Consider the following 24,701-nt stretch of genomic DNA (forward strand, 5'->3'; position numbering starts at 1 on the left):
TACGTTAATATTGGTACATTTTGCTGTGTTTTTAATATTGTTGATATAGGTATATATTGCAACTGGTTCAGAAATATCCATAGACTGTTGCTAAAAGTTAATGCTATGTTGGAACTATGCCCTACACAAAATCCAATCCTAAACCTACCCTATAGTGTTAATAAACGAAAAACTGATATAATAACATATTTGTTGACACAACTGTGCTTAAATACAGATATGAACTGTTTTGTCAAACTGTAGTTACACATTATGCAAAAATAACGCTTTAAACTTTATTTCTGTTCATTTCTTTTGGAAACTGAAGTGATACGTTATTTTGTGTCCTGCTTAAGAGTGCACCCAGGTACTCTGAGACCAGGTAGTGTTTTTTTTTTTTTTTTTTTTACTAATAACCACAAAATATATGATTAAATGAATAATATTGGCCGGTTTCGCCTCTCATTTGCCATTCCAATAAAGATCAGAAATATCTCACAATCGAAAAAAGGGACAATTTCTCTCACTTTCAATACTTCTGGGAATTTCAGGCAGAATGAAGACGTTAAATATCTGTTTGCGAGAGTGAGTGTGTGTTAAAGAGTGACCCTTGATGGTCAGAAAACCCAGCGGTCCACAAGCTGCTGCTTACTTCAAAATTACAGACTGTGTTCGGGACACGTGTGTATGTGTGTTAGAGAGAAAGCAAGTGGGTGCACGCATGTGTATGTGTGTGTGTGTGTGTGTTTGTGTGCATATGTTGGGCTTTTCCACAGCCTAAAATTAAAATCTGGGTTTTATAAACACTCTCTAATTATGGAGAAGGAGATGATGCACTATTTTTGGGAACTGCGGCCATAAACGCCCTTCTCGTACACACACACACACACACACACACACACACACACACACTATAACAGAAAATACATATGTGCATAAACCCAGTCCATACAGGCAACTGCAGAGTACAAAATATCACCATAAAAAGATAAAGTGCATTTGTAAATAGAGCAACATGCGTGGACTGACAGACTATTAGAAATGCTAATAGCTTCTTCAGTGGTACTGTATAGTGAACATTAATCTCTGTCTTTGGAATGCGCAATTATTTCTAAACAATGTTAACCACGCAAGGCCACCGTCGCAGTCATATCTCACATGAAAAAGAGCTGCACTCTTGGGAAACGGTCTGTGTTAGTGTGTGTTCATGGTTTGACCCAGATAACAAGTTGGTTTGGATGCTGGACGATCTCATTGTAAACACAAAGGACCCAGACTTTTGCTTATGATTATGTACAGGCCACTGGTCAAGTGGACGACAACAAACAATTGTTGCTCTGTGGTGTGTTTTTGTGCATCGGAGTGAATAAACCATGTAGGAGAAAAAATGTGTGCGCTAAAAAGAATATTCTGGGTTAAATATGATGAAATAAACTCTAGTGACAGCCAGGAAAGCAACAGGAGATGCTTGTTTTGTGTTCATGTTTCAACCGCTGCAGTTTTTACGTAATGCTGTACAGATATCACTGGTGCTATAAGACAAAAATTACATTTAACATTTTAAATTTCTTGAGCTAATGCATTTTGACAGCAATTATATAAAGTATAAAAAAGAATATTCCTTTCATAACAATTGGAGTACAAAGACTTTGAAGCACCACACAATATACAGCTACAAAAAGTTCTCTCGAACAATTGCGGTGAATTTTTACTGTTGCTACCAGAATTACTGATTATTTAAAGTAAATCACTTACAGTTTTATGCATAATAACAGTTTGGTTCGCGAAGAAATCTTTCTTTGCGTCTAATTGTTCAAGTGAAGAACTTTTTCTTAAATGATCAGTCTCTTATTTCACACATGCACAGATTGCTTTGCTGTAATCAAAAGTGACTGTGGCACTCACCAATGGCATTCATTTGCAAGCTCTGACATACTGAATAAATGGTGTTTTAAGCCGGTAAGAGACGCTGAACAATGTTGCGGTGACAAAGAAGTGTGCCTCAAATCTCAATATATGTATATATGTGTACTTGTAGAAACTAAAATATTCATGAAATAATGAGACACTTAAGTGTACTTAAGGAAAGTTAAAGAAACACATTTGTAAAACATTATCATGTAATAATGTCAAATATTTACAATTAAATCATAATGTTTTTATAATGTTGTGTCATGCTTTAAGTACAAGAAGCAAAATTACAAAAGTACAAAAGTACAAAAGTTTGATGTGTTTGCTGCATACATGCTGCATAAATCATGCATAAGTCATTATTTTTGTTTTCTTTAGGTATTCTCATCACTCCATAACAATACGGATGAACTACTGATGGCAGATTGATTATTCTGACGATATCTTTCATACTTTTCTGGACTTGGCAGTCAACGAGTCACAAGCCACATCCAAAATATCTTAAAGTGCGTTTCGAAATGTGTTTAAAACGACAAGGTAAGTGATTGATGACAAAATTTTCATTCTGCGGTGGAGTAACCCTTTACGTGGGACAAAGCTTAATTTAATGTTATGTAATTACTTATTTAATTATTTATTGTTATTTCATTTAATTAACTGTTACTTAATTGTAAATAAAGCACATGTCACTTCGACTGGAATAGCACTATATGATTCAATGGAGTCAAAAGGTTCAATAAGATTGAATCAAAATCCAAAACGTACATGAACAAACATCCGTGAGATACAAGCCACCATTAGAGGAGACAGCTACACAGATCACTAAAGAATGAAATGATATCAGAATGAGAGTCTGCGGACAGAGAAGGAGGAAGAGGGAGATAGATAGAGCGAGAGTTCAACCATTCTTGGAGTCAGTTAAGACAAGTAGAGTGAAAGGAAAAACTATCCAAACAGAGATTCCCGCTGTGCGCCGGGAGGAGCATCTCTCTCTCAGCCGAACACGACACTGCTGGGGGATTTTTCATCCACAAATTCCCATCTGAAGCGGTCACACAAATAAACACGACACACATAACTGCTTAATGATTCCACAGAGAAAGTTCTTCCTCGGAAAGAGCACCGGCTTCTACCTAGACGTTCGGGGATGGAGGTCAGAGGTCAAAGCGTGTGTGGCAGGGGCAGGTGTGATGGGTTAGGCTCACGGTATCCAGTGTCTGGGTCTTTGTTTGCGTTTTTGATTTATTGCCGACCGCCGCCCCTTCTAAGAACACGTGCAGTCTTTCCCTCCCTTCCCCTCCTCTACTCTCGTCGCCGTTTCCCACAAAAATAAACCCTCCTGGAATGCCGGCGCTTGGAGGACGCCCCTCCACACAATTCCCCGGATGTCTGTCAGGAAGGTTTCTCAAAACACACTCCCCTCTCGTCACACTCTGACCTGAAGGAGAACAGCGCACACGGATCCATACAGATGCTGAGTTATGATTGCACAACACAATGAGGTTCCCGTTTTCCAAAGTTCATCATGTCAGTACTGGAAAAATAGACACAGGCGGACAGATGCACACATACCCGCTGCAGCTGTCTGAGAGGGGCTTCGGATCAAGGTCACCGATGAACTTGGAATCGTTGGCATCCCAAAACAGCTTTATAAACACTCACACACACACACAGATACGACAGCCGAATCGGCTCACACCCACATTCTTACAGCCTTTGAAAACACACATGCACGCTAGCGCCTCGAATCTGAGCGAGAGAATGCTGATACAACATTGAACAAACATTGATTTTACGACTGTTGAGTCAGTGGATCAACACTGAGTCAAGAAATCGCTATATGGCGCGTAACTGCCAAAACATTAGCACAGTTTTACGGTTTAAGATGGAGAGCGACACGACGTGTGCTCTTTGGCCGTGTGGGAGAGATTAGCGTCGGCTAAATTTAAAGTTGAAAAAAAGTTGTCCTGGATCACTAAACTGGTCTGTGGAGTAAATACTTTTTTTTTCTCTCATTGAATACAGGGACTGACAATTTTGAAAAGAAGCATTAGCATTGAGGACTTTTCGTTAAGGGAAAACAAACCAAAATATCCATGACTCATCTTGTTTGCAGAGGCGTGTATTTAAATTCGCCCAATCAAACGCCCCCTCGAATGAGGAGGTCAGTAACACTTTATTTTAGGATTTCTTAACTAGTTGCTTATTAGCATAAAAAAGATTATCAGATGTTCAGTGGAGTCAAGTCACGTTAATTTATATAGAGCTTTACACAAGACAGAAGGTGTCAAAGCACTTGACTGTATCAAACAGAAGAATAGAGAGCCTGTAATGTATAATGACAAGATTAAACACCAAATTTAAGGCATTTCATTACTAAATTTAGAGACATCATTGTCCAGTCCAGCTCAGTTTGAATAGCATCTGCGCAATCAATCAAATCGACGATACTCGCTGGAAAATAAGACTATTTGTCAATTGGTAACACTTCATTTTAGGGACCAATAGCACATTGATTGTTTATTAATATTTATGAATCACATATTAATGCCTTACTCTGTATGACCATATTTAAGATCCTAAATCCACACGCCTTTACTTAACAAATGCCTTACTTAATAAGCAGTGAATTATAATGTTATTAAGACAAAAGCAGTAGTTAATAGTGAGAAGTGATCCCCAAATGATTTTTTATCTAATTAATTTTATCCGTTATCCATGTTAATAGAATAGCTTTTATACAAATGAACGATGTTCAAAATTTATGATTAAAAAAATCGTGAAAAAAAAACATTGTTTGCACAAAAACTATGAAGCACCGTAGACTTCTGATGATAAGAACCACTATTAATGACTGAGCACCAATAATAATTCATAGGAATAATTCATCATTACGTGACACTAAAGACTGTAGTCAAAATTCGGCTTTGCATCACAGTGGTATGTATAAACACACGCATTTATACACTCAGATAAATGCTCATGAAGCAATACCCAGACTGTCTCGACTCTCATTCTTTCCCATCTCACTCCTGCTCAACAGATAAACAAACATCCAACTAAAATTGCTCTCCTTCACCCCCTCGACTCCATCTCATTCTCTCGTCTTCTGCCCTTTCCTTGATCTCTACCTCTATTTTACACTTTCCACTTCTTTACCTCCTTCTCTCTCTCTCTCTCTCTCTCTCAGTCTCCCTCCCCCTCTATCAACTCAGTCACTGTGCAGCATAATTAGCTCTAAACAGCGCACTGCTCTCCCCCACATCTGGAAAGAGTTTAAGCATGGCAGTTTCCTACCAGGACAGCTAAATATTTAGGTTCAGACTCACTGTGTATGGATGAACTCATGATAGAGGGGTGGAGAAAGAGAGAGCGAGAGGAAAGAGAGAGGGTGCGTTGCGCAGGGAGGGGGAGAAAGTGGAAAAATGGCCGTTTATGGTAAATATATTGGGCTTTATACCACAAAGTAGCACCAAATGACTTGTATATGCCAACGGTATACGCTAATGCAGAGAGGATTTATGAGTAATTTGGGATGTAATGGAAACCTGGAGAAGGCTGACGTGTGGAACGGCATCAAACTGCACAAACGCGCACACGCACACGGAGCGATCAGTTACCCGCAGAGGTCAAAGCAGTTAAACTCTAATACAGAGGTGCAGCCACAAATCCTCTGCCGAGCTGCTTGACAAACAACTAGAAGCGGCCAATCAAACGCTCTCGCCGAACAAACCGCATCTCTCCTGCTCCTAACAGAGCACTTCGGGTGATTTACAGTTTTGAATATATCTGAAAGAAGGCCAGAGGCGAAGCGTGGGGAGCGAAACAGAAGAATTGGCGGGAGCTGCGGCCTAGCGGTTAGCACACGTGCTCCGATACATTAAGTTTCAATCCAGCTCGTGTTGTGCCCTGATACCACTTAGGTCTTCTCATTAGCATTTGTTGTGCTCTCTATAATGTGGACTGTCAATAAAACGGCAAAAAGGCCAAAAGAAATCCCTGTTAAAAAATCCAGCATATGCTGTTTAGGTATGTTTTGAAGCATGGCTGCTGGTTTGAGCTGGTCATGTGCTGGTCCTGAGCAGTAGCTAGTTGCTTATCACCAGCACATGACCAGCAGCCTTCATTTAAACATACCTAACCAGCATATGGTGTTGTTTTTTCAACAGGGATGCACTACTATTCAAAAGTATCAGCAAAATTTGTAATATATAATATTATATATATATATATATATATATATATATATATATAAATTTTATTTTATTTTTTTTTGAAGTAACATACTCATCGAAGCTTTTATTTGAGCAAAAGTAAAATTGTCACATGATCATTTAGAAGTCATTCTAATATGTTGATTTATAATTGTTTTTGGAAGCAGATGCGCTGCTCAATATTTATTTATTTATTTTTATTTTTTTGGAATTTGGAATTATTTTTATTTTTTGGAAATCATTTTGCAAGATTCGTTGATGAATAAAAAGTTAATAAGCTCGACATTTATTCTATAAAAAATCTTTTTAAACACCTTTTAAAGTATTATTAATTTAAAGAATTCAAACTTTCTTCTAAATCATAGTAATAAATTACAGTTTAAAATATACTTAATAAAATAAATAAATAAATAATAAAATACTTAATTTTTAATAATACTATACTACTTAATACTATATATTTAATTAAATAAGTGCGGCCTGGGTGAGCATGAAACACTTTTTTAAAACGCATTAAAATTATTACTGATCCCAAAAATAGTGTATATTTTGCTAAAGTAGTATGATATGCACCGCCACTATTCACTAACTCATTAAGGCTACGTTAAAAGGATGAACAATAAGAAAGGAGAATACGATTTGGGGTAATTACTGAGGTCACTCCCCACATTTTCCATCTCCACCAATCAGATTAAGGGATGCCATCTGCTTATCTAACCTAATCAGCTGAGGAATGCCAGATGTTATGTTGCAGGCCTGCAGCTGGTCCAAAAGATAACCTTTACCAAAATGACTGACCCCAGAAATCACATTCTGACCTCTTAAGGCCTGTCTGTTTAGCTAGAGTTGGTCAGATCACAGAACACACGATCACTTATTTACGGTTAGGGTTAAAATGATCATACTGAAAGAGACTGAAAGGTGAAAGACACAAACAGCTGAAAAATGAATAAGATAAATGCTTCAAATGCCAAATCCGTCTTGATTGCGATTGTTCAGATGACTCAGTATGAAATGACTCTGTAGTATTATTTTTAATAGGGTGCTGCAGTGATTATATAATTTTGTTGGAATATCATGTTTTGTTCATCATGACAGACCTAAAAAATTAACAGAACTGATCAATTTTGAACCCTTGAACCCTAACTACACCATGGTCACATGACTCAACATCACCACCATTAAGCTAACAGTCTACATTTAAAAAACATTTGAATAGTTTGTATGAATATGAACACAGTCATAACATCTGAGTATAGTAATATCTGAAATATCCAAGTTACATATTTCAATTTGTTACCTTGCTTTTCTATTAATTCATTGACACCTCTCCCGTCCTCATGACACTCTTTGGCAACTGCCTTTTTCAAGAAAAATTTAAACCGTACTAAAGAAGTGCTAAAACTTGCTGGTTTCAGCCTACCAAAATAATATATACTACATGGTTCAAGTGACCCAATTCCTTCAATGTGCCATATATCAGATATGAATTATGAGGACTGTAAGCAGGAAAAAAATGTGGGTTCTGATATTCTCAGATCAGCTGCAGCCCTGATTCATATGTGGAAACAAATCCTACATGAATTGGACATTTTTCTGGGTCAGTACTACTACCTCCAGTTGGTTCAGCAAGTGAAACAGATACATAATACGGGTCACATTTAAAAAATAGTGTAAACTGGTCATCCAAAAAATCTGACATAGTCAGCAAATATGAATTGAGCAAGAAGAACTGAATAAAATACACATTAGCAGATAAAATTGCCTCATGGTCCTCAACAAGAAAAATGGTTTGTGACAGGGTAGAAATAGAACAATACGTTTAGAAATTTCAGTTATGTTTTTGTGCGATTTGCTAAATTTATGCCACCATTATTGTCAGATTGTATCTCTTTGAAACATGCGGATTAGGGACTATACCGGAAATAAAGTTGCCAAGACGGCCACCGAGTGAACTGAATTTCCTCGTAGTGGCACCGATCACCTCTACCAGAACTATTTTATACCAACATTCCCCATTTTGTCCCAGTGAGTTAGAGAGCAGCAGGAGAAGTTGAGCGGGAAAGAGACAGATGATGTATCCCAGAGTGCACCTGGGATGCTGTCTGGACAATCCCAAGGAATTTCCGCGAAAACAACAGCATTAGCGCAACGTTCAGCATCTAGAAAGGCCAATCCTGAAAAGTCAGATCGACAACCCTGAAAAAATACACCCAGCTAAACTAGTGCTGAGCACAGCATTTCCGTTAAGCGTTGCTCATTTTCTCTTCGGGGGGCAGGAGACTATGAATACTCTACATCTAACACACAAAGCCTCATAAAAGTGCCACACGGTGTGCTTTCCACATGTTCGGAAAACAAATAAACCATGTTAAGAGGTGCAAAGGCTCATGCGAGCTCGTCTCCAACCGCCTCCGTCGTCTGCCACCCAGCCTACTTTTGCCCCCTTCCTATCTTTTTTTCAGTCCATTTCCTCTGGTTTCGCAGAGGCAATGTGTTGAGCAGATGTGAGCGCTTATTAAGCAGAACCACTAGCCTCTTTAAATGGAGTCCTGGCTACCCTGGGCCTCCTCCTCCGAGGGGACCAATCCTCTGGCTGCGCACTCCTCTCCTGGGCTTGTTCGCGGCGTTTCGAGCGCTTTTAATGTTTATGTTTTTACGACAGCCATGTGCAGGCGAATTCTGCTCCCGCTGGGAAGGGGAGCAGAAGGGCATCACGGGAAGGCAGGAGTTCTGTGACGGGGCGAGTGTTTAAGTCTTGCTTTTCCGCACCAATTTTCCGCCGGATACTACCAAAGACGACGGACGGCTGCACGGGCGTCCATGTCAAGAAACAGACGAAAAATAGCGCTTTCCTCACCAAAACAAATACACGTAGCTCCAGACTGATCTCCCTTGTCTCACACCGGGATTAAGCGCATACTTTGTCCGACAAGTATTTCGTACGGGCGCCCAAACACCCACAAACCTGCTCTCAAGGACTATAATAGTCATCAAGACTAACAGGTAATAACACAATAGGTCATAACTAGATACAGACACACTTTGGAGTGGGTTTAGCTTCCTTCCTGCGCAGACAACACGAATATGCTCCATTATGAACAGACTGGGATATTACAGCACTGGGAAAGGAAGGAGACGGACGGCCATTAAAGTGCACAGATATGGGGGTGCTTATTTTTATTCTTCTTTAGCATGGCCAAGTAGGCTGAAAGCTTGAGGGAGTGTGTGTGTGTGTGTGGACGGGGTGGGAGGGATGCGTACTAGAAGCACATCTCCTTTTGGATGAAAGGCATGTGTAAAATGACAGGGCTTTGACAATGCATCAGCACCGAGTTCTTCTCTTCGGTCTGCTCATAATTCTCACCTCATCTCTCATTTTTTGAGGAAAAAGGAAAACACACGTAAAGGAGCTGGTAGTACAGTGTGTAAACAACATTGTCTAAGTGTGATCGTTCCTCTCTGTGAGATATTCAAAGCCATTTTTTCTTTATTTGTTTAAAGTTTCAGTACCTCTGAATTCAACCTGAACTGACTTTATCTGCTGATGATGGTCAAAAGCTGTAACGGCGCATAACGACAGATACTCTGCTCTTGGTATTACGGCTGTGAGGTTGACTAGATATGAAATGCAGACCATATGAATTATTTTATCAGATAATCAGGTCTGTTCTGTTCATTTTTAATAAGGCCTACAGCCATTCCCAAACCAACAAATGCAACTATAAATGTCTGAATAAAAGTCCTTTTTATTGTAAGAATACCAATTGTACTGTAAATGTTGGTCGTGTCTAAAGATTGACGTATATTTGTATTAATGAGTTGCGAAGAGAAATGGACTCCTCATATAGAGTTACATTTTGACAGCTTCTTAAAGCTGCTAAGATCTTGTAGGCACTATAAAGGGTCAGAACTTCGCCTTTATCGGTCTCGTAATGCCAGCTCACATCTTCATGCCCACTGTTGCTGTCACATTTAGCTGGTTTTATGCTAGATGCGAGACATACACTGCCTAATTAACACCATATCAATGTAAATCATTGAGCTATCAATCATTCACACAGTCTCACTTCTTCAAAGTGCTACATCTTCAAAGACTGTATTCAGCCAGCTACTAGAAACTAGTGTTTTGGAGAATTTTGGTTATGTTCTCAAACAGCAACACGCATCCCAGATCCCATACAAACTACAAAAGGTATAATTTACTGCACAAACCACTTCGTGAGGATTTGGGTCACGAATGTAAAACCAACACGAGCTTAATATAATTAGATCGACTTGGTAACGGCGGAGTTGCCAATGTGTTGTCTTCATGAAACGCGTATGCTGTTTCGCTAGAAAAGTTGGGCTAAAGAGAGCAAATGAATGAAATACTCACAGCGAGACGGTCCTGTTGGGCAGCAGACTGACTTCGGGCGTTTCGGTGAGCTCCTTCCCAACGCAGCTCACTTTCCTCCGCGCCCCGGGCGCGCTGTGAGCCTTACCGCGGTCCTCTGCGCAGCTGCAGCCGCTGGAAAGGAGCTCCGGACAGCCTGCAGAGACTCTGTGAAGCAGCAGCAGGAGAAACACACGAACCCAAAACGGGACGAGGACGCGGGGTCCCGACATTGTCCCCCACACTATCAACTGTGCGGTCCCAGGTCAGCCCATGACATCAGGGCGCAAGCTTTTCTGGCTGATAATAACTTTCAGTATCAACGCCGAGAAACACAGTTACTCCTTCCCAAGTATGAATGGATAGATCAGCACGTTAGACTGCAACACTTTCTCTTCCGTTAAAACATGACAGGACCCCTGTCACTGATGCGGTAACATAAATCCATCATGTCTTATTTCCATCACGCATTTGCTTTCCTCCGCGTCCCAAATAAAAGCGAAGGAGCGCTTTTAAAAAACTTTACGCGTGTGACGAGCGCAGACGAGCGACGCGCAGAAATGTCACTTTGTGGCGTTTCTAAAGGAAAGTGAAGTTACCCGTGTGCTTTTGAGCGCGCCGCAATTACGATTCTTCGAAGCAGCTGTTTTCCATACTTTTTTTCCAGGAGTATTTCACAGAAGAATGCAATTGGATTTGCGGAAAAGTTCCGGTCGCGCATCAGCAAACGCGACGCGCCGCGGCTCCGGTGCGCTCCGGGGTCCGTGTGGTGTCAGTCGCGATCTGACTTTGAATAACGGTCCCGATCTTAATTCCAGGACTCTGGCGCTTTTCCTCTGCCATCCTGTCACACTCGCATTCAGCTCCAGCCTCAGCGCGCACATTCCTCTCCCGGGGCCGCGCGGTCCTAGCGCAGGCCTTTCAATGCCACCAATATCAGTCTGTTTATGGTAACAATTTATGCTACTCTCATTATTAGAGAAATAAAAAAAAAACAGCGCATTTGCATTAAGGGAAAACATTTATACAACTATTTACATTAAGTATAATATATGTTGGTATTTTTTTGCTATTTATGCGCTGAAGGGAAAGTAACAGTGCCATTGATATATATATATGGATTTACGGATCATTAAGACTTAAGTACCTAATATCTGCAACTTTGAATAAGTCATAATTTCGAGTATATTTAAATTTTAAATTGCAGTAATATTTAATGTTTTTTCTGTATTTTTCCATCAGTGTAATCTTTAACTTCTTTTAAAACATTACCAATTTTAAAATGATATGTATAGTACAGGAAATATAAATTTAAGGAAAGAAAAAAAATATCCAGAGAAAATTTGCTAAAACAGTAAAATGTGAAAAATAATAAAAATAAATTTACCTTTTGTGCATGTGCTAAAAAAAATGAAATACATCCACAGAAAATCACGAGAAATGTCATGAAAATGGCAAATTGTTCAAACTCATACTCTCTCAGAAATAAAGTTACAAAAGCTGTCACTGCGGCGGTACATTTCCAAAAGGGACACTTTTACCTATTAGGTTCAAATATGTACACTTTAGTACTAATATACACCTTTAACGTACTAAAATGGACACTTTAGGTACAAACATGTACCTTTTGAAAAGGTACTGCGCCAGTTACAGCTTTTAAACTTTTATTTTTGAGAGCACATAATATAATATAATCACTTTTAAAAATGGGTCTCAAAAGCATTTAGCAGATGCTTTCATCCAGGTGTATCAGACAACTACACTCTAAAAAACAAAGGTTTTTCAAAATCTGCATTACATCAAACAGATGTTTTTTTTTAAATCATTCCATTTAAAATGTGAACATTGGTGTACTTTTAATAGCGCTGGGGTGGGTCAGAAGACAACGGATAACTAATAGAAAACCAGAGCGTCTCTGAAAAGGTTTGAATTATATTTCATTACATGTTTAATTATTGGTCCCCCGGGAATTTGTTTCTTTAACAGCTAGAAAACCTCTTTCTCTCCGTCTCTCTTTGCAGCACTAATAGATATCAGTTTGATGTTGGTTTGAGTCGTGTCCCTGATGCAGTCTACATATCAGGCACTATGACCCAGCTGGTCAGTCGGTGGCTCCTTGGATCTTTGCGTGCGACTGGACCATAGGAGCCTGAACGAAGCTTTGGCTGCGATGTGTACAGAACGCATGGGGTCTGAAAACCGAAGAGGAGAAATTTAATCCGTCCCGGAAACAGATCATCAAGAATGATATATATATACAGTTGCCTCTAAGTTTGTTTCTCATGGTTTCCGACAGAACAAATACGACAGAACTGCTGACTTGTAGGACGCTTTCACAATCTACGCGTCTCTCCGGCGAAACCAGTATTTGACTTACACTTACAGCTGTGTCAACACTTCATAAATGCACAGGCGAGGAAATGAAAACCACACTACGGCAGAGCCCTAAACAGTGCCTATTACTGTGTTATTACAGTATTGTAAACGTGTAATAGCACACTGAACCTCACAAACCCATTCGGAATCATTGTTATCGGCTTTTTTCTAAACTATATCCTCGCTCACTAATTGCCGTTTACTCTACTGCCGGACTACGGATTTATAAAAATAGGCTTTAAATGCTCCAGTTGTTAAACAAACTCCAAAACCGAGCCAAAAAGTGAACGGCGGGCAATTGCATTTCAACGCTCGGATCCCACTAAGACAAAATGTGTGGATGATGGCCATGTGTCATGCAGTATACACAGACTGGCTGAGGTTAACCTTCAGACGAACCAAAAGAAAACCACAGAGACGGAATCCGAAGGATACAGGCTTATTTTGAAGTTCTTGCAAATTCTGTTTGTCTTTATTATAAAAACAATGTGCGTCTGTGCAGCTGCTATACTCCAATCTTCTTATCAAGCATTTGCTACAGGGAAAGAAAACGCTCCCAAGGTTTTAAAGTTTCGAAAAGAGGAGGAAAGGGAACCAGATATGGACTGCTGAGATGTTTATGGGCCACGCTGTAAAATTCCCAACACACACGAGACTTTGTCTTTGATACTCATACTGTACTGCGAGTCGACTTTTGCTTCCAGCGGAGTGTTGTTTGATTTTAAAACGGCAACTTTTAATTTTAAAACCGACCCCTTTTGATATACAAGAAGCGGAGAAACGGGAAACCGTAGCGCTGGCTTAAAAAACAGGCCGAGGCCACGTTTTGAAAATACTGCGCCGTGAACGGATAGAGGTTTTCAATTGAGGTTGACGTCGGTGTCCCGTGCCACAGGTTCAGCCGCCCGCTCGCACAAAGGGGCACTGTGTTCTGCCGAAAATGGTGCAAACCCACGTTTGTTATTGCTGTAGTCGATACGGCGCTGCGGAACGAGGGCCTGCGGGAAAGACGAATCCGATTGCTTCCGGAAACGGGCATAACGCGCGCCGCGGCGCCTCCGACCCAGGTCTGTTTATCCTGCACTTTAAATAAGGTTCGGAGCACGTTCCCTCCCCACCTCCAAGACCCCCAAACCCTCCTCATCTGGTACGCAGTTTCCATTTAAAATGTCACGTCCCTAACTGCACATTACATCAAATTGTACTTAATGGCATCCAGACAAACTTTTATGTCTTTCCAACATTCTCGCGCTCACTTTGGCGAACTCCCTCCTGTTCCCCCATTGCTTTTCTTTTTCTAGCTCATATCGCCGAGCAAGCAGTATCTCCCTCTCCCCGAACAACATCTGGAGTCCATTCCAGGTGGAATAAAGAAGAGGGAATATAAATGGAGAAGTGGGCCTCAGTCTGCAGCGAGAGTGAAAGTAATACAACGGACAAATATAGGGAGGAAATGACAGAGATAGTTATTAGGCTTCAGAAAGAGACACACACTATACAGTATCTCTAAAAAAACTTATTTTTGATTCATTATTAAACATTTATACATTTAACATTTATTGTAAAGACGCTAATTTTACTGCACACACACTTTAATAACAAATTGAAGCCATGATCTCACTAAAAAACTGTGAAATAATTATAATTTTATAACATTTTTTTATATTTAAAATTATAATTTAATTTTAACTTTAACCTCACTGACTTAAAAAATTAAGTTTAGTCAACTAAAATATCCAAGCTGTTGCTTACTATAACGCAACATTTTAAGTTGACTAAACTTAGTTGAATTGACTTTGATTTTTTTTTTTTCAATCAGCGTGGTAAAAAATTATTTTAAGTCAACTTTACTTTGTTACAACTTTATTTTCTAAAAACGTACAACTAATGCTTATATTTTTATTAGTATTTCTGCTACAGGATTTTAACAACTATTATTCAGAATTTGGAGTTTATATCTATGAGTTTATGATTATATTTATACACACATGATACTGTTCTTAAGTTTGGAGTGATTTTGAAAGAAGTCACACATATATTGTGAAATATTGCTACAATTTTAATTGATTTTCTATTATTTTAAAACTTTACTTTCAACTTTACTTTTAATCTTCCATACTTTTGTATGGTTAAAAATCTATTAATCTAAATATTATTTATTAATTTGCGATACAAATACTAGTGATAATAAATAGTATGTTAATATACTACTGTATATACTACTATAATAATATATTAATTAATTAATATACATTGTTACATGTTGTTATTATATTCACTTTTCATTAATTGTACAGTTTTTTTAAGTATATATATATATATATATGTGTGTGTGTGTATATATATATATATATATATATATATATATATATATATATATATATATATATATATATATATATATATATATATATATATACACAGACGTGACACAAAATTGTTGGTACCCTTTGGTCAATGAAAGAAAAAGTCACAATGGTCACAGAAATAACTTTAATCTGACAAAAGTAATAATAAATAAAATTCTATAAATGTTAACCAATGAAAGTCAGACATTGTTTTTTAACCATGCTTCAACAGAATTATTAAAAAAATAAACTCATGAAACAGACCTGGACAAAAATGATGGTACCCCTAACTTAATATTTTGTTGCGCAAACCTTTTGAGGCAATCACTGCAATCAAACGCTGTCAATGAGACTTCTGCACCTCTCAGCAGGTATTTTGGCCCACTCCTCATGAGCAAACTGCTCCAGTTGTGTCCGGTTTGAAGGTGCCTTTTCCAGACCTGTTTCCTCCTTCCAGACTCAATATGTTTCAGCTTTCCAAAGATGCTCAATAGGATTGAGGTCAGGGCTCATAGAAGGCCACTTTACAATAGTCCAATTTTTTCCTCTTAGCCATTCTTGGGTGTTTTTAGCGGTGTGTTTTGGGTCATTGTCCTGTTGCAAGACCCATGACCTCCGACTGAGACCAAGCTTTCTGACACTGGCTAGTACATTTCTCTCTAGAATTCCTTGATAGTCTTGAGATTTCATTGTACCCTGCACAGATTCAAGACACCCTGTGCCAGACGCAGCAAAGCAGCCCCAGAACATAACAGAGCCTCCTCCATGTTTCACAGTAGGGACAGTGTTCTTTTCTTGATATGCTTCATTTTTTCGCCTCTGTGAACATACAGCTGATGTGCCTTGGCAAAAACTTCGATTTTTGTCTCATCTGTCCACAGGACATTCTCCCAGAAGCTTTGTGGCTTGTCAACATGTAGTTTGGCATATTCCAGTCTTGCTTTTTATGATTCGTTTTCAACAATGGTGTCCTCCTTGGTCGTCTCCCATGTAGTCCACTTTGGCTCAAACAACGACGGATGGTGCGATCTGACACTGATGTTCCTTTTGCATGAAGTTCACCTTGAATCTCTTTAGAAGTCTTTCTAGGCTCTTTTTGGCGGATTATCCGTCTCTTAGATTTGTCATCAATTTTCCTCCTGGACGTCCAGGAGGTTGGCTACAGTCCCATGGATCTTAAACTTCTGAATAATATGTGCAACTGTAGTCACAGGAACATCTAGTTGCTTGGAGATGGTCTTATAGCCTTTACCTTTAACATGCTTGTCTATAATTTTCTTTCTGATCTCTTGAGACAACTCTTTCCTTTGCTTCCTCTGGTCCATGTCGAGTGTGGTACACACCATATCACCAAACAACACAGTGATTACCTGGAGCCATATATATAGGCCCAATGGCTGATTACAAGGTTGTAGACACCTGTGATGCTAATTAGTGGACACACCTTGAATTAACATGTCCCTTTGGTCACATTATTTTCAGTGTTTTCTAGTACCATCATTTTTGTCCATGCCTGTTTCAGTTTATTTTTTTAAATAATTCTGTTGAAGCATGGTTGAAAAACAATGTCTGACTTTCATTGGTTAACATTTATAGAATTTTTATTTATTATTACTTTTGTCAGATAACAGTTATTTCTGTGACCATTGTGACTTTTTCTTTCATTGACCAAAGGGTACCAACAATTTTGTTCACGTCTGTATATATATATATAAGTGTGTATTTAGTGGGCTTTTATCCAAAATGCAATATTTAATAAAAGCATAAAAATTTCATAATTAATAATGACGTAAATCTAAAGTGTAAAATCAAACAATTGCACACACGTACACGTATCGATGTGATATGAACTCTGTATTAGTGTGGACGGTGGTCTCGGGGCTGAAGGTAATGACCCCTGCAGACTCATGTTATTTCCCGTAGCACTATCACTCTGATGAGGTCACTCTCTGTCTCCCATCCACAGGGAGATTTAATACTGTTTGAAAAACACAACCAAATGTATGAAAGGCACAAAAACAAAAACGCAGCCAACAAATATATAAAGAACACTTTGTGAGTTCATTTCAAAGCAGTGTTGGCATGTGATTAAAGGATATCTACTTGATCTGAAGTCAAGTGACTGAGATATGGAAGCTGAGTGCTTTTATGTACAGCGCCACCTTGTGCTTTCTGTCTGTTATTGTTGGTGATGCATCAGGGGCAAGCATTTTTATCACTTTTCTTCCACTGCGAGCCTTTTCCAGGAGAACAATTTCTTTTCTTTCTTTCTTTTATAAAAATAATAAAAAAGAAAATTCACAAAAATCCCTACCAAATATAATTTCTATGTTCTTCTCAGAGTTTATATTTACGTTTGTTTACTTTTTTCAGGATATTTAAGTTAGAATTACAAACCACAGAAAATTTGCAGAAGAAAAAATAATGGAATTGTGAGATATAAGCTCAGAATTTTGTGAATAAATAGTTGAAATTATCTGAATTATGAGATTAAAACTTTTTTTGTAAAAGTGTTTTTACAGTTTTAAAGTTATATATATATATATATATATATATATATATATATATATATATATATGCAGTAAACTTGCAATACTGAGATGAAAATGAATTGCAAGACTATGCAGGGTAAGAAGTACTTTACAATAAAGTGTCATTTGTTAACATTTATTAACTAACATGAACAATGAACCATGCATTTATAACACTTTGTTATTAATCTTTGTCATTGTTTATTCATGTTAGCTCACAATGCGCTAACTAATGTTAACAAACACAACTCGTGACCTTAAAGCATTAGTAAAACTGACTAAGAATAATAAGTGCTGTAGAAGTATTCTTAGTTCACTCATTTTGTTAACTAACGAACCCTAATGTAACGTCTTACCATATATATTTACTAAAGGCTTCTATTATATACATATAAAGAGAACGTCAGTCACCTTCATCCAGAATCTAAATTCTGTTATTTCTAATTAAGCCAGAAAAAAAAAAAAACTGCGTAAAGTTGCAGAAACCCCCATAACATGATCAAACTACTTTCATACGAATTCAAATTTTAGTGTTAGGTTATTTCTACAGTGACATAAAACACAGCATAGTCTAAGTGTGTTCCAGCGGGCCAATATTTGACACACCCCATAAAATGCTGGGCCTCAACAATGAGGTTAGAGAGCAGGAGTTAAGTGCGCACCACTTGAACGTACATCAGCGTGTCCCATTAGGAAATCAGTCTAACAAATGTCTGATTGCTCCCATTTCCCCGTCCACCGGAGCACAGTTCCTGTCTTTAGTGTTAACCGCTGATTCCGTTAAATGGGCTTTTGGGGAAAGATTGATTACAGCGATGTCTGGAAACAAGCATGACCTCACACACATGAACAAAACACCAGAGATAACAACCCGTGACCTCGACTGATTGCTGAGAGAAACCTATGTCCAAAAATATCAAACAGCGCAGGCAGGTCATTCATCTCCAACAAACAATGTAAATTGCTCAGGCACCGGTTATTTATGCCGGGCAGTTTTATGAGAGAGTAAGTCTTAAACGAACTGAACAGACTGATTTAAAATCTCCATTACTGTAACTAAAACGATTCGTAAGGCTGAGAGATTGCCCTCGGGTTTCCATTGTAGTACTTGGATGTCATATTTCTTTACCAGTTAAAGAAAGCAGACTAAACTGGCATCAGCACTACTAAACTAGTCATTGCGAGATTAATTTAGTTTTCTTTTCTAATGACCCGCTAATGGCTTGGTCCATTGTTTTTAGATAGCTGGTACTGATGGACAGATAACCGGCTAACCGTGGTAATAGGAAGAAAACATCTCTACTGCCCTCTAGCGGTCAAAAAGACACGTCGTCGTCTTCAAGGTATCTGTAGGCGCTGCTAGACCTTCTCAAAAACACTTACCCACTTGTATGTTATATTAGTCCACTACGCACAAGGTGAAATATTAGTCTAAATTTTGATGATTATGGAATAAAGGCAAAAAAAAAAACACGTTGGCCTTCTGAAAAGTGTGTTAACGTACTGGATTATGTCCTCAGTACTTTGTTGGGCCTCCTTTTGCACTAAATACAGCATCAAGGAGCAGATCAGCCTCTGACACAGTTGAGGTGTGCAGAGCTTTGATATCGGCCTTCAGCTCGGCTGTATTTGGGGGTCTCCGTTCCCTCTTCTTCCTCTTGACAATACCCCATAGATTTTCAATGGGGTTTAAGTCAATTAAGTGAGTTATTCCAGGCCAATCAAGTACAGTTATTCCATGGCTGATAAACTAGGTACCGGTAGTTTTGGTTTTGTGGGCAGGCCCAAAAGGCCCTTAGATGGTTGGCCCAACCATCACTGAAACTTCACACTGGACTTTAAGCAGCTTGACTTTTGTGCCTCCCCGGTCTTCCTCCAGACTCCGGGACCTTAATTTCCAAAGGAAACGCAAAATTTGCTTTCATCAGCAAACAGGACTTGGGACCACTGGACAACAGACCAGTACTTTTTCTCCTTAGCCCAGCACAGACGCTTCTGATGTTGTTTTTTGGTTCAGGAGTGGCTTGACACATGAAATTCTACAGCTGTAGCCCATGTCATGCAGACGTCTGTGTGTGGTGCTTCTTGATGCACTGACACCAGCCTCAGTCCACTCCTTATGAAGATCCCCTAGATTTTTTTTTTTTTAATCGCCCCTTGCTTGACAATCCTCTCAAGGCTGCGGTCATCCCAGTCACTTGTGCACTTTTTCCAGCCACATTTTTGCCTTCCTCTTAATATTCTGTTAACATACTACGATAGAGCTTTCTGTGAGCTCTTTTGAGACTTTTTCTTGAGACTTTGTCAATGATGGTCTTCTGCACAAACATCAAGTCAGCAGCCTTCCCCATGATACTGTAGCCCATTAAAACAGACTGAGACCATTTCAAGGCTGAGGAAACCTTTGCAGGTGTTTTGCGTTAATTGGGACCCAGGGAACCTACAATGTTGAACTTTGTAATGATGTTCTAATTTTGTGAAATACTGGATTTGTTTTTTTTTTCTTTAATCCATAATCATTCAAATTGAAACGACTGCTTGAAATATTTCACTTTGTGTGTAGTGAGCTAATACAGAGTTTCACTTTTTGAAATAAATGGACTTTCCATCGATATTCAAATTGTTTGGCACATACCTGTTTATACACACTCTGCAAGTCAATAGTTAACATCAGCTGTTTGGTTACCCTTCAGGTTGAGCAAAATGAAGCACCTTAACTACAAAACCGCTTTGGTAAGAAGCAATCAAAACGTGCAAATTAATAAAAGGACTTACCCAAATTACCGTGACAGGGCAAAACAAACAAAAACAATTCATCCAAAAATCCACTGATAATCAGAAAGTTTTTTTTATTTGAAACGGAAAAGGTAAAGAGAGGCAACCCTACAAACACAGTGTGAGGATTCACGATTCATTTGACGTATTAGATCCACAATTGCTTCAAATCGTTGGCTCTGACACTCTTTTCTCTTGCGTTGAAAGCGAACAGCAGTGTATCTGAGCGTGATCAAACATCTCTCACCCGAAAACACACAAATACAGTCAGAATGAAACACGCAACCCTGAACACAAACAAGTGCGTGCAAAAACCCTCCGCTCAGTCCACATACAGTTTAAGGTGAAAAATAAACATATTTACACACAAATATCGTAATTTCTTATATATCCCTTATTTTAATACAAAGCATATGGCAAATAAACTATGCAGAGGTCTAAATGCGTGCTTCTGTGTGGATAATTTCTTTTTATGAAGGGAGAAATATACATCAAACTAAGAATCACTTCCAAGTAATCATTAAACCCTTCATCGACAAGCGCAAACGGAAACCAGTGAAGTTGTTTGCAACTATTTATACACAAATACACCAAGGAAACCGGTCCTGTGTGCATTAGCGCTGATGCATCTTGCCATACGAGTCTCGGTATGGAAAAGCTCTACAAAATTCAGCCCAGAAAACAAAACAAAACAAAAATACAAATCTATTTAAGATAAACCCAAGTTAAATGTCTATTGAAAAACAAGCAGTTTTCAAAGCATAATACAACGTGTGGAACTGGCAGGCAAATGTAGAAATTGTATAGAAATAGCACGCTCCGACAGAGACGCCCCTTCCAAATCCATTAGATCAAAGCTTATAGTCTATTTAAGGGGTGTATAATAACTGGAGAAGAGGACACGATTGCGCCGGGTCCCAAAGCTTCAAGTGACGTTACGCCAAACTCTCTATTTGGCTCCAATTGTACAACGTAGCGATGACATCAGCGTCTTCTCCTCTCTATGCTCTCAGCCCACCGGAGGAGTCGGAGGTGGCGTCAGGAGGGCGGCTGATCAGGCGTCTCAGTGGTTTGGGGACACGGCGTAGCGGTAGCTGCTGCCGGGACCCTGGTATCTTTCTCTGGCATGTTTCTCGCAGAACATTTTGTCCTCCGCCCAGAAGTGGCCACGCATCTTTAGGTTGAGGCCGCATTCTGTGCAGGTGTAGCACTCCGGGTGACGGTAGCAATCGTCTGTGATCTTCACGGCCTGAGTGCTGGAAGGGGAAGGAGAAACGCGACTATTAAAGCCGTTTCACAACCTAGCGTGCTACTTTATCTTCTAAAGGCTGCAATACACTAAACAGCTTTCGACGGAGCTCTCATCAGTCAAGTTCTCCACGATGTGGAATGAAACTTATATACATCACATCTATGGTTACAATTATGATTCGGGCTGAACACAACACTTAAACTCTGGCGATCTGAGTGGACTCTAACTTGAACGCCTCTGATTGGCAGTTGCGTTCAAGATATCAACAAACATGTCTGTGATTGGCAACACTGCTGCAGAAACGCATTGAATGATCTCTGGAGTGCAAACTATAACGCAATGGACATTTAGTCAAATCTGCAATGAAATGCAATGAAAACAGTAATTGTAGAGTGAAACAAAAGCATCAATGTGCACATGCCCAGTAGATGAATCTGTGCACCATCTAGCCTAGCTGTGTAAGAGTGGTCCGCCACAGCCCTGCACAGTTTAGCTCCAAGTCACCTGCAATCCTGAAGACGTGGATTAGCTGGATCAGGTGTGTTTGATCAGGGTTGGAGCCAAACTGCGCAGAGCTGTGGCCCTCCAGGAACTGAGTTTGAGAACACTTGTGTAAAAGAAGTCAAAAATAAAAGTATACAGAATACTAACTGCAACGGCATGGAAGTCCATTTCCACCCGTAAAAAAAGGTAATTGTGACTTCTTTATTGTGCAATTCTGAATTTTTTGAGTTTGAGTTATAAAGTCAGAACTGCAAGATATACCCCAGGCTTCATAGAAAAGGATGCAAACAAAAATGTAAATCTGAGCGGTCTCAAATGAAAGAAACTTGCACCGACCGATGTCAGAAACATGTCCATGCCTTTGTTTTATCTTAAGATGCACACCAGTACTGCTTTTTATTAAGGCAATTTTAAAGAAATTACTTCAATATCCTAACTGAACTATGGCCTAGTCCAACCGGGCCATAAACTCACAGTTGAGTTTTTTTTCTGAGAAAAAACAAATAGAGAATAAAAAAACCTGAGAGTTAAAAAAAAAAAATAGAGAGAATTGCAAGATGTAAACTTGACAATTGTGTAAAAAGTCAGATTTTTAAGATACAAACTTACATTAGCGAAAAAAAAAAAAAAAAAACTAAAAATAAACAGTGAGCCTTTATTCTGCAAACGTGAGAGTTTATCAATATATATATATATATATATATATATATATATATATATATATATATATATATATATATATATATATATATATATATATATATATATATATATATATATATATATATAAATAAAAAACAGAACTACATGTTTTTGTTACAGAATTCTGAGACAAAAGTAAGAATTGTGAGATAATAAATTGAAACAGACACAGGCATAAGTGATTTTCTCACCTAATGAAGGTGTTGATGTGTAATGCTCACAGGGGAATATAAAACAAATGAATACCCACCAAAATGATTTTGTCTCAATAGTACTCAATCATCAACTTAAATGCAAAGAGATGATTAGAGGACTATCCCCTAAAGGCTAAACATCACACAACACGTGCATCAAGTTACCGACTCATTAACCTCTTACGCAATCCCAGCATGCCTGTGCAGAGGACATATAGTGGAGCGTGTGCGGAGACTGAGGGCTTCGGGGTGTTTTATCTTACACAATACTGGTGCCGCATTTTTCACAGGTGTGGTATTTCTGCACGCCAGAAACGGAGGATGTGGGCTTGGAGGGGCTCGGAGACAACTTGCTTGGAAAGCGGATGGCGGCTTCTGTGAAAACAAAGAAACCACAAACCGAAAAATAAAACATTCAGCGCCTGGAGCAACTTCCTTTTGCTTCCACCCCCTCCCTCAGCGTCTGTCCACCTTCACCTGCAGCAGTTTCTAAGGTATGTTTAGATGTTCTTTAAGATGCTAGCGTTAGCTCCTCTCTTCTGACAACCGAAAGTGGACCAGACTTTATACGTCGACTGAAAAGTGTCACCTTTCTCATCAGCCTCCAGCACCTCCTGCAGCATCTTGAAGGTGTTGGACTGGCGAGGAGCCGCCCGGGACTCTTTGTTCTCCTGAATCATCTTGTAGACCTCTGAGTCTCTGTCAAACCTCTGCATGGCAAAGTCCGAACTGAAAGAGAGCGAAAGACACAGCACCTGAAAAAACAGCACTCGTGGAACAAAACGTAATTTAAAAGTGATGAAGGGACTGCGGAAAGCCATCTCTGGATTATGTTAAAAATATATACCCACACTAGTGTAATATTACAGTGGGATCAGTCCTGGTTTAGTAAAAGAAGAGATATGATTACAGACGCCTTTAAGGCAAAAGCAAAACATACTTGAGCCTCCATGGCAACTTATGTCATTATGAATAATGTCTTCTATGCTATTTTGAGTATATAGTATATTTATTTTACATTATTAAAAAAACAGCTATAAACTAAGCTTTTCTACATTACAAGATACTCTGTACTAACTTAAGTAACGCTGATTTGAATTATCCCTGCCTGGTAAATCTCAAAAAACAGATTTTTTCATTATTAATATGACCATTTTCCTCTTTTTCTGTCTCCATTGTTCTTCCCTTGCTTCTGTGGTTAGCGCTACTCTGTCTGAACAACAATTAGCAGACTGTACTTGTATGGGAAAGGAAAGACTGCAGAGAGCGGGGCTGCAGAGAAACTTGGCCTGGGTAATGAGCTGATTAGAGTGCAGTTACAGTAGCCGTCCAGCGGGAGGTTAACTGCTGTATTTTTATGCACCGTCATAAACACAGAACTTTCTCACACACAGGCATCCTATTACTGCTTTACACCTATTGGGCCATTGCCATACAGCCTGGAGGAAAAAATACAGGCATATGAGAGTAATTAACACGCACGATTTTAACCACACACATACACCGCTGTTTAAAAGTTGGGGTCAGCTTTTTTTTTTAT

General features: G+C 39.0%; 2 protein-coding genes across 3 annotated transcripts in view; both read right to left on the reverse strand.

The window, feature by feature from the left end:
• adgra2 (adhesion G protein-coupled receptor A2) overlaps positions 1-11,329 on the reverse strand; it is a 58,249-nt gene extending 46,920 nt beyond the window's left edge. Inside the window, exon 1 of the mRNA XM_043247923.1 lies at positions 10,483-11,329. Coding sequence (XP_043103858.1) covers positions 10,483-10,712 — 230 coding nt within the window. The 5' untranslated portion in view covers positions 10,713-11,329. The remainder of the gene's footprint in view (positions 1-10,482) is intronic.
• A 9,234-nt stretch (positions 11,330-20,563) lies between these two features.
• The window catches only part of pdlim2 (PDZ and LIM domain 2 (mystique)), a 51,317-nt gene continuing 47,179 nt past the window's right edge, over positions 20,564-24,701 (reverse strand). For both annotated transcript variants that reach the window (XM_043246355.1, XM_043246356.1), the window contains exons 8-10: positions 23,751-23,890; positions 23,425-23,536; positions 20,564-21,765 (exon numbers count right to left, since the gene is read on the reverse strand). In XM_043246355.1, the coding sequence (XP_043102290.1) occupies positions 21,573-21,765; positions 23,425-23,536; positions 23,751-23,890 (445 nt within the window). In that variant the 3' untranslated portion in view covers positions 20,564-21,572. The remainder of the gene's footprint in view (positions 21,766-23,424; positions 23,537-23,750; positions 23,891-24,701) is intronic.

The sequence above is a fragment of the Puntigrus tetrazona genome, chromosome 8 (assembly GCF_018831695.1).
Source record: "Puntigrus tetrazona isolate hp1 chromosome 8, ASM1883169v1, whole genome shotgun sequence".
Taxonomy (NCBI): domain Eukaryota; kingdom Metazoa; phylum Chordata; class Actinopteri; order Cypriniformes; family Cyprinidae; genus Puntigrus; species Puntigrus tetrazona.